This window comes from Petaurus breviceps, unplaced genomic scaffold (assembly GCF_028583685.1).
Source record: "Petaurus breviceps papuanus isolate PSGF00001 unplaced genomic scaffold, PetGlider_PUasm1.0 90822, whole genome shotgun sequence".
Lineage (NCBI taxonomy): Eukaryota > Metazoa > Chordata > Mammalia > Diprotodontia > Petauridae > Petaurus > Petaurus breviceps.
In genome coordinates, this window is record NW_027187351.1 from 827,846 (window position 1) to 838,627 (window position 10,782).

At 34.9% G+C, this 10,782-nt stretch overlaps 1 protein-coding gene across 1 annotated transcript; it reads right to left on the reverse strand.

The window, feature by feature from the left end:
- Window positions 1–1,089: 1,089 nt before the first annotated feature.
- Window positions 1,090–10,179, reverse strand: LOC138148056 (beta-defensin 17-like). Its single transcript, XM_069070697.1, has 2 exons — window positions 10,122–10,179; window positions 1,090–1,241 (listed from the first exon to the last, which is right to left on the reverse strand). Exons 1-2 carry the CDS (start codon window positions 10,177–10,179, stop codon window positions 1,090–1,092), a joined length of 210 nt encoding a protein of 69 aa, XP_068926798.1.
- Between the last annotated feature and the right edge of the window lie 603 nt (window positions 10,180–10,782).

A 10,782-nucleotide genomic window follows, 5' to 3' on the forward strand; every position in this document is an offset into this window, starting at 1 on the left:
ATCTATGACTTTGTCACACACTTCTTGTATTAAAACCCTATGATATTATGAGAAGCATCACTGATGATAAAAGATATGGAGAGAAGGGAACTTAGGCAGTAAAGACTCAAGAAATTGGGAGAGGGTCATTATCAAAGCATTTTATTTACAACTAGTGAACAATTATGTGGTCAAAGATGACCCTCTCTTCTCAGTTTTTCCCTAAAGACATGGGATCCATTAGGGAATTGACATAGATGCAGTTCCCTTAGCCCTTTGGAGTAAGCAGTAAGTGTGTTCTCCCCTTCTAGAAACCTATTCTGACCTTATCTTACACTGCCAATGTAATTATTAATTTGGGGGCAAGATCAGGATTCAGCTGTGATAATCACTATTGATTAGAGAAATGCAAATTAAAATGCCTCTGAGGTACAACCTCACACCTATCAGATTGGCTAATACAACAGAAAAGGAAAACTTTAGATGATGGAAGGGATGGGGGAAAACTGGGACACTAATGCATTGGGGGTAGAGTTGTGAATTGATACAACCATTCTGCAGAGCAATTTTAACTGTCCAAAGGGCAACCAAACTGATACCCTTTCTCATCTTCACTCTTTGCTCCCTATCATGGCATAATCTATCGTCTCTGTACTGAGAAGACTGGTGTTTCAGATCATTGTATAATGCAGTAATACTAGGTTTGTCTGAAAAGTGAAAATGGAAATTCAATCTCATTTGAATAATAGAATCTGAAAGATGTATACTTTGCCACCTCTACCATTTTGCATGATTGTGTGAACCCTAGCCATGATGTAATGAGAATTAGAACTCTCTAAATATTAGAATGGGTGCTTTTGAAACAGCTTCATCTGTCTTCTGGGTAGCCAATAAGTGAGAAGGCTACAGAGGCATCAGCCACAAGGACAGAAAACCAGGCAGTACAAAATGCGATAAAGGGTTTTATTTAATGAATATTACAGAGCTATATCATCACTGGTGCTAAGTTTGGAAAAGGACACAGGTTTACTTTAGACTTTTCCTCCTCTTCTAAATTAATGGTTTGCTTAGTCTTCTTCTCTGGATTTCTCGGTCCTCTCTCTTTTGCCCTCAAATACAGCACACTGTTGAAGGTCTTATGCAATAACTGACCCTAGTTTCATATTCAGAGCACAATTGTTTACAGGTGCCCTTGATTAGTCTGCATTTTTTGCTGTAATCATTGTCGCCAAATATGAGTATTCCTCCTCCTCCACTTCTTGCTGTAAGAAGGAAAGAAGAGCTGGAATTATTAATCCAGCTATAGTTTTGAGAAAACAAAAAGAAAAGAAAAGCACAAGTCCATCTTTGATTAAAAATCTTGCAGAATGGCATAAGTTCTATTTTCCCTTCTCTTCCTCATTTGGGGGCAACAGGAGGAATTCCATGTTATTCATAGGTCTGTCTAAAGTCCTTTAAGATTATCTCCATCTTTCGGCCGATACTGACTTTCCACACCCCCTCCATCCCTCCCAAAATTCTATTGTTCATATTAAAATTATCGATTTAGAGTTGGAAGGAATCTTCAAGGTCATCGAGTCCATTTTACAGATGAGAAAGCTTAGGCCCAAGAAGATTAAATTATTTTCCTATGGTTGCATAGGTAGTAAGGATCCAAAGCAGAATGGGAACCCAGATCATCCTGATGCCAAGCCAGCATTCTATTTAATAAAGCATGCTAACTTAAAAATAGATTTGAATTTGGCAAAAGTCACACTTTTGCTTGAATACAGAATCCAAATTTATACTACTCTTCTTATTTATCATGATTAATCTATACAGTTACCCCTTCCACATCATTGGAGTTTAGGGCATGGTGCCTCCACCATCTGGAAAATCTGTGTAAAATTTTTGGCCCTCCCTTTATACCAAAGAAGTCTGAATTATTATGGTACTAAAAGATAAAATATGTTGATATAATACATTAATAGACATATATTTTATGCATTTCTGAGCTGTTAAACGTTTTCTGTGTCATCTGCTGGCCTTCATGTATCATCTGTGGCTTCTGCAAAACTCTCCCCAAATTCCCATTTAATTTCATCAAAACTGCAATAGGGAAAGTCACAATGTAGAATGCATGACTGCAGAGTTTTACAATATTGGAGTACTTTCTATATAATTAAATGCCACAAATCTAGCTGCCCCATCTTTAATATCTGGAACAAATTGTAAGTAGGGTAGTGACTATAATTTGCTTTAACTAATTACAATTATCTCTTCACTGTTCTCCCTGCCTCTAATCTCTTTGACCTTCCACTGCAACTGAGAGACTGACCACATTAATTTTCTTAATTCATGGGCCTTGATACAACCTTCTCTTGGTAATGGCTTCCAATTTCACCACTGCAGCTATCACTTCTACATTACCATCAAGAATGTAAGATTATGTTACAGGAAATCAGATTTACACTGTTGTGTAGATCAAGTAAGATTGAGTGTATAAAATCTTTTGCAAACCCTAAAGCAGCTACATAAATGTCAATTACTGTTATTATGCAAATAATTATGATGCAAAGGAGAATATGACATATATATTAATTTCAAAAATAAAAAAACTATTGAAATGATGAAAAGTAAAATATAATTCCTGACTAAAGAAAGAACAAGTGTCCAAAATTCTGCTCACCCTCTTTTGCATGCTATCTCCCTATCCGCCTTTGCTTTGTGTGGGCTACCCAATGTCCAGAAGCTACTTTCTTCTACCTCCACATCTAGGAATCCTTGGCTTCTTTCAAGACTATCATAAGGTTTGAATTACATATCTAGTTGTTATTATGCTATCCTTCTTCAGATTATTTATTTGCATTTGCTTATCTTCATATATAGTGTAACCCATAAGTTGAATGTAAGTAATAAGAAAGAGAATGCAAGTTTAAACATAAAGAAGTGTTGAGAAAGTGCATCTCCTTCATACCATTGCAATGGTAGGGGAATATGAGTAAGGCATTATGCAGTCCATATGTTCATTGGTTTTAGTAAAATGAAAATTCTCTTTCTTAGTGGAATATCTCAGATACTGCTAGACTCCTTCATCCTGAGAAATTTAACATTATTATGACCTAAACAGAGATGGGCATGATAAACTCAAAAAATTTGAATACTATGTGAAGATGGGAGAAAGAAATAGCAATTTATATAAAAGAGTTGTTAGGAAAAAATATTAAAAAGTTAGAATGCTGGACAAAATTTAATAAGATGATTTTTAAAAGAGTAAATTTAGAGTTCTACAGAGGTTCAAAAATCAATTTTGCAAATATATATTGGGGGTGGATATGAATTTTGTGTACAAGTCCTGAGAACTTTATTCAACTGAAAGTTTTACATAAGTCACAATGTAACACAGAAATAAAAAAAAATATTAACAATCATGAGTTTCATCATTAGCAGGATAGTGTCTAGAGCAAAGGAGGGGGTCTGTTATATTCTATTCTGCCCATAGCATACATAGAGGTGTGTGTTCTGTTCCTAGAACTACATTTTAGAAAGGAAAACTTATAAAGTTGTGGACATTTTAGAGGGGATGATGACATGATTAGTGATGATAACATGCAAGGATCAGTTGAAAATATTTGGATCAGAGAAGGTAAGACCTAAGTAACAGGTGATTGCTCTCTTCAAGTATTTAAAGAGGTATCATAATGAAGACAGATATCAGGGTCAATGGAAGCTTCATTAATGGATAAGACAGAACCAAGTATATTTGGAGGCAGTGAGGAAAGACCTTATCTATAGAGAGAGACTAAAAATGGGAGAGAGAGAGAAAATTATTGATGGGTGAATGTCCTGGAAGAAACAGAAAAGGATAGGATAAGATACATAAGTTAGAAGTCATCATGAGGTGGAGGACCAGGTTATTATCTGATATCAATCAAATAATAGATTTAGATGTGGAAAGAAAGTCATCTACTGAGGGGAGGAAGGCATCTAGTTAGATTTCATGTTATCAATGAGGAAACATAGAAGTTTTAAGGCTTACAGGATGGAGCTGAGGTCTCAGAGCAAGTGACCTCATTCTTCTCAGTAAAATCATGGGAAGGTCATCAAATAAGAATGGGCACTGAGTAGTGGAGGTGAGGCATAGAGAGAAATTTTAGAAGAGCTACCCCGGATATTATGGTGGGTAGTCAGAGACAAATGAAATCATCACCATATGAGGACATAATTGAAATTAAATTTTCTGCATGTGTAGTGGTCTAAGTTGACAGTGACTCCTGGCTACCTGTGTTAGTATTTGAAAGCTTGGACAAAGAAGTAGTAGAAGGAGATAGTATGGGTGGTCTAGGTCCAAAAATTAACAAGGTGATGATGGCAAAACAATGAACAAAAGTGGTATTCACAAATGGTGAAAATGTTTTATTGACCTAGTTAATTTTGGGGTTATGCTATGGAAGGAGAGAAGTAAGGCCTTTTAAGCAAAATACTACCATATATACTATAAACACATATTTGTATGTATAATGTATGTTATATATGTACATTTAGAGTAAAGGAAATGAGAATAATAACAAATGAATTTAAAGTAATTAAATATAAGGGAGGGCCCTAGCAGCTGGAGGGAATCAGGGAAAAACAAACAAACAAACAAAACCTTAATGTAAGAAGTGCTTCTTGAGTCATGCCTTATCAGAAGAGAGGGATTCTACAAGGTACAGGTTAGGCTTGTGTATTTATTCCCTGAATGAAAGACAATCAATGCAAAGATGAGGAGATGGAAGATGGAATGTCTTGTGTGAAAAACCAAAAGGAAGTCAGTTTGGCTGCATCATTGATTACAGGAGAGAGCATAATGTACAGTGAGACTAGAAAGTTAGGTTGGGTGGAGACAGCTTATAATGACTTTTAAAAAATAAAGAAAGAAATTTCTATTTTATTCTAAAGGCAACAGGAATTCCCTAAAGCTGATGGAATAGAGGCCAGATGATGTGATCTGAGATCTGAGAGATTTGAAGGAAGAGAAAACCAATTCAGAGGAAGATGCAGAGAAAAAGAAAAATGTCCTATCAATAATAGTTATTCAAAAGTAATGCCTTGCCTTGGGAAATAGTAGATTTGCTGTCACTAGAAGTCTTCTGGTGAAGGTTAGATGGTCATTTCTCAGAGATTTTTGTAGAAATAATTCCTTTTTGGTTACAGATTTGATTAGATAACTTGGCAAGTCACTTCAGGCCAAGATTCTCTGATTTCCATCCTTTCCCCTGAATTTTAATTTGCCTTGTTTAGTCCCTAGCACAGCAGTACACATAGCAAGTCATTTATTAAATGTTTAAAAGATGACATTTTTAGAAAAAGCAATGCAAGATTTACATTCAGACTAGGGACACATTTGTATGGCCAAGTCTTCTTCAATCCAATAATGTTTATAATGTATGATGTTTGCTGATATTAGTTGTCAATTGTTAGCTTTAAATTTGAAAGAAAATCAAAATAAAAGCTGCCAATTTTTTCTATGGTACTAGGCCAACAGTTCTATTTGTTGTTATTAGGAAATGCTGGTACTTAAATACCCATTAGGTCCAAAGTTTAAATTCTCTCAATACATTAGAGCACACCATCCTGTCACTATTGCTTTTTATATGAAAACACAATTCTTTATTAAAATAATGATTTAACATTTACTTTTGAATCATGAAAATTCATGAGGCAAAAAATATGTAGCAAATTAAAGAAATACAAGAACCTAAATTCCTTAACCATTTTTCATCTGAAAAAAATGTGAGGACTAGGCTAAATAATAACCACTTTTTAAAATCAAATTATGGCTTCATGTTAGGATATCTCAGAAGACATAAAGCTCAGTCCTCTAATTTTTTGCTTGAGTAAACTGTTTCTTTTTGGGCCTAAATTGTAAAGTCTCTCTGAGTCTTCTTTTAGGGTTAGAAAATTTCCTAAGTGGTTCATTTTCATGCTACTCTGTTGAGTTGACACTGATTAAGTGTGTTTTAAGTATAAGGCACTGTGCTAGAGGCTGGGCTAACAAGGATAAAAATTATTTGACCTCAAAGAATTTACAGTGTTCTCGGGGAAAATGTGAAAATTTAAAGAAATAACAATGATACAAAGTAGAAAGTAATAAGGCCAAAGGAGAGATACAGAAGAAGGTCAAGAAAGGTTCTAGATAGAATGATGGATGCAGAGTCAAAAAGACCAGGGTCTAAATCCTGTCTTACACACTTAGTAGCTGAAAAACACTGGGCAAATTATTAAGCTTTCTCTCTGCCACATCTCTCTCTATCTGTCTCTGTCTTTGTCTCTCTGTCTCTGTCTCTTTCTCTGTCCCTCTCTCTGTCTCTCTCTTTCTCTCTCTCTGTCTCAAGTGCCTACTATATGCCCAAAACTATGCTGAGTCAGATATAAATACAAAAAAAATGAAACTGTCTTCAAGGTTCTTGCATTTTAATGGTGGACACACTGAATATATAAATACACTCATTGTGTGTCCCCCATTATATATGTATGCATGTATATACATATATACAGCACACATATACATGCATATGTGTATGCAAAGCATATTTACCTACATGTGTATTGCATGTGTGTATACACATATATGTGTGCATGCACATATACATACACATATGTGTGCATACATATATGTGTATATTAGAGGATTAGTTTCCTCGCCTATTAAATGGAGATGATGTTATTATCTACATCACAGACTTCTGTGAAGATCAAATGAAATGATGTATGGGTAATATCCCCCTCTAATTTTATGTCCCAAACCACTGGCATGTTGGGTCCACAGAGAGACAGTTGCTACTATTCTCAAAGTTCTTGTCGTTGTCCTATAGGTCCTATATGCTTTATCTTCACAATCACTTCGTAGACCCATTGAGTTCTTAACAAAATATTTACTTATATGGCATAGCAAAAATAATAGTTAAAATATTTCCCCAAATAACTTTAGTTTATTCTCCCACAAGTACATACAAAATCAATGATAGGAATAGTGGGTAAAAACTTATGTGAAAATAGGAATTAGACCCCATATAGAGAACATATATGGACAAAGCAATACACATCTCCTTTCTTTTTCTTGACCTTGATTTTCTTACATATAAAATGGTAGAGTTGGATTAAATGGTTCCTGAGGTCCATTCCATCTCTAAGTGCCTGATTTTCTTCTTCTCCATGAAGTCAATGTTAAATTCCTTGACCTCTTTTTAGCATTTGTTAAAAAAAAGTCTACAGCATTTACCACTATTGATCATCCTTCTTGGAAATTCATTTTGTTTTAGTAACATTGCACTCCCATCTCTTGTCTTCTTAAAGAATCATAATCATGGAATTTCAGAATTAGAAATTACCCTAGTGGCCAACTATTCCAACTTATACCTTCCAAAATATCCCATCTACAGTATACCCAAGGGGACCTTCAGATTTTTCTTGAATACCTCCAGTGATGGGAAACTCGCAGTCTCCTGAAGCAATCCATGCCATATTTTTACAGTTCTTTAGGAATTATTTCCACAGTGAGGAAGCTTTTCTATTCACCAAGACTAAATTTGCCTCTTTAGTATGTCTATTCACTGCTCCCAGGTTTGGTATCTGGGGCCAAAGAAGTCTGAAAAGTCTTCCACATAATAGCCTTTCAAATACTTAAGACAACTATAATTTCTCAACATACTACAGTCTTCTCTTATACCAACCAGACATCCCCAGTTCATTCAAATGATTTTCATTTGACATAAAATTCTTGTCTGTGACTCTTTCCTTCAACAAAACTGAAATGGTCCTCAAAGCTAGCTTTGGACTTCAATTTTTCCTATAGTCTTTTGCTTGGCAAATACACACACAAATAGGTATGCTTATGTATGTATATGTATACATACATACATATATATGTGTATATATATATGTATATTCATTGCCTTAAATCTGTCCTCCAAGTGAATGACTTCTATTTGCATCTCTAGTGCTCATCACGTAAGTAAGCTTCAATTCCCCACCACTAAACAACTTGCAGACATCTCCATGGGGATATCCCATTGAGAGGTCACACTAAATATTTTCAAAAATGAACTCCTTATCTTCCACCAAGGAAGAATTAAAGAGAGGTGTTGGGAGCAGTGTGTTGGGATTTGAAAACCTCTCTCCTTAATACAAGGGACAATGAACAACTAAAAAAGGAAGGAGCAGGCAAGATAAATTTACTTGAATATTTTCCTTCCTTCATATGACTCCCCTCACCCCCACTGCCTCCATACACATAATTGTGAGGAAAAAGCATGTCACTCTTCATATTCTTTCTCCTCTGACAGTCTGGTTTGATTGTCAGAAAAGACAGGAACCCTCTAAAGACTTTGTCAGAGCATTTGAAGAATGAAGAGACCTGCTTTTTTACAAAAAAATAATAAATAAAAAAAATGAAAAGTACTTAAAGAGCTGATAAGAGTTCATGTGATTTAAAAAAAAAAAGAATCTGTGTGTCCCCCTTGGGAATTACTACAATTTTCTAAGCCTATTGAAAAATGCTTGTTGAATGAATGAATGAATGAAGTGTCCTGTTAATTCCATCTCCACAAACAGTGCAAATGAATTATTTTTCTCTGCGTCAATATGAGATATAACACTATGTCCAGTGACATAATACTGGTACAACCTCACATTGTCACCTGTCCACATTATTTCAATTGCCTCCCAAAAAAGGCTTTCTTACCTGTGATCTAATTTTTTTTCCTATTCCATACTTTATCTGGATACTAAAATAATATTTCTTCATTATAGGTTTGATCTTATCACTTCTTTACTCCAAAATTTTCAGTGGCATTTTATTGCCTGCCAAGAAAATTTCAAACTACTTTGCCTGGCATTTGGAGCTCTTTGCAACTTGGCACCTTCATCCCTTTTTAATGTAATATTACTTACCTACCATGCACAGTATGCTGCTGTTAAACTGAACCTCCCATCCACATAACCTTTGCTCACACAACTTCATTTAATTTGGAATACCTTTCTCACTCTATTGCTTCCTCATCCAAGAAGACTTATCCATTCTCCTGGATCAGAGGAGAAAGAGTTGCTGTTGAATACACACACACACACACACACACACACACACATATATATATATATATATATATATATATATATATATATATATATATATATATATATATACAGATATATACATGTGTGTGTGCATGCCCACACACACTTTTGGGGGAGGAAGCACTTCTGATACACTTTCTATTTTTTGACTTAGTGTCATGTTCTCCCACTACAATGTAAGCTCTAAGAGGTCAGTGACCTTGCTTCATAAAAACTCTACATGTCCTTCAATTCCTAAGAGTAGGTTCTTTAGTGTTTAGTAAATGTTTGCTATTTGAATCAATATGGAATGCTTTTATCAAACTATAGAACGATCCACAAGGAAGGGGGGGAGATTTACTCCTGGTTTCAGCAGTTTCTCTTCCTTGACTATGTCTAAGACAGAGTTGCTTTATTCCTCCCTTTTGTATCTCAAAAAAAATCTGCTAATAAATCTATGAGTATGTGAGGGAGAGGAGCTGTATGTGAGTAAATGCATTGAGGAATTGGGTAATAAACCCCAATCTTACAGTTATTTCCCTGAAGAGTTGCGGATTTTTTTGTTTGTTTTTGTTTTTGGCCTGGACATCTGGGCCAAACTTCTAAGTAACCTGAATAAAGTATATTGAAAGAGAACTTAGATAGAAACATTTAATTCTGTCTCTAGACTTGTCCAGGATCATTTGCTATAATTGATCTTAGACAAGTCCTTTAATCTTATTAATAAGACATATAAAGATGTAATGAAGTTCATCTGGGTTCAAATTTTAGAAATTTATATTCAAATACTTTTGGCCAGAGAATCCTCTATCTTGGATCAGTCCACTGGAGAAAAGGGATAAAACTATATATTGTTCTTCCATTCTAAGTCAGCAACCTCTTACCAGAATATGGTAATAGAACCACTCTAGATATCATCTAAAATACTTTGCTTCTAATAACAATTGAATAAATGTTGCCAGATTATATAATATGTTAACTTCCTGTTTATTTTCCCTTTAATTGCAAATTTCTGGTCCTTTCTCCCACCCAGCATTAAAGACACTGAAGAAAGATTTCTGTATTACCTGGTAAAATACTGATTCCATAGAAGAGCAGAAAGAAGATAAAGAAAAATATCTTCATCGTGGATGATTTCTTTGTAGAAAAAAAAAGTATACAGATTGGCTTAAATCAGAAGTTACTGTTGCAAAGAATTGGAGAGGCTTTTCACATTTATAGGATTTCTGTAGAGTTCAAGTAGTTCTGACTACTGTAGCTTATCAAACTGAGGACACAGTTCATGCATAGCTAAACACCGTTATGACCTAAGGATTCAAGAGAAGGTTCATTAATTATCTGAATAAGACTACTATATTTTCTTTATTATTTGATTATTTATTATTTTACTAATAATGCTTAACAATAATAAGTAATAGTAGCAATAGCAGCAGCAATAGCAGTAGAAGCAGTAGTAATATCCAGTAGTTTCAGTCATGTTTGATTTTTCATAACTTCAGTTAGGTTTTTCTTTCTTTTCTTTTCTTCTTTTTTTTTCTCTTTGCAGGGGGTAAGGTAGGGCAATTGGGGTTAAGTGACTTGCCCAAAGTCACATGGCTAGTTTTGTATTAAGTGTCTGAGGCAGGATTTAAACTCAGGTCCTCCTGACTCCAGGGCTGGTGCTCTATTCACTGTGCCACCTTGTATCAGCAATGCCATATTCACAATGCCTATAGAGATTACAAATAT

Excerpts from the sequence above, each read along its gene's own strand:
- LOC138148056 (XM_069070697.1), bottom strand. The coding sequence starts at position 10,179 with ATGAAGATATTTTTCTTTATCTTCTTTCTGCTCTTCTATGGAATCAGT. Across the intron at positions 1,242-10,121 it reads TGGAATCAGTATTTTACCAG|CAAGAAGTGGAGGAGGAGGA; the intron begins GTAATACAGAAA and ends TCCTTCTTACAG.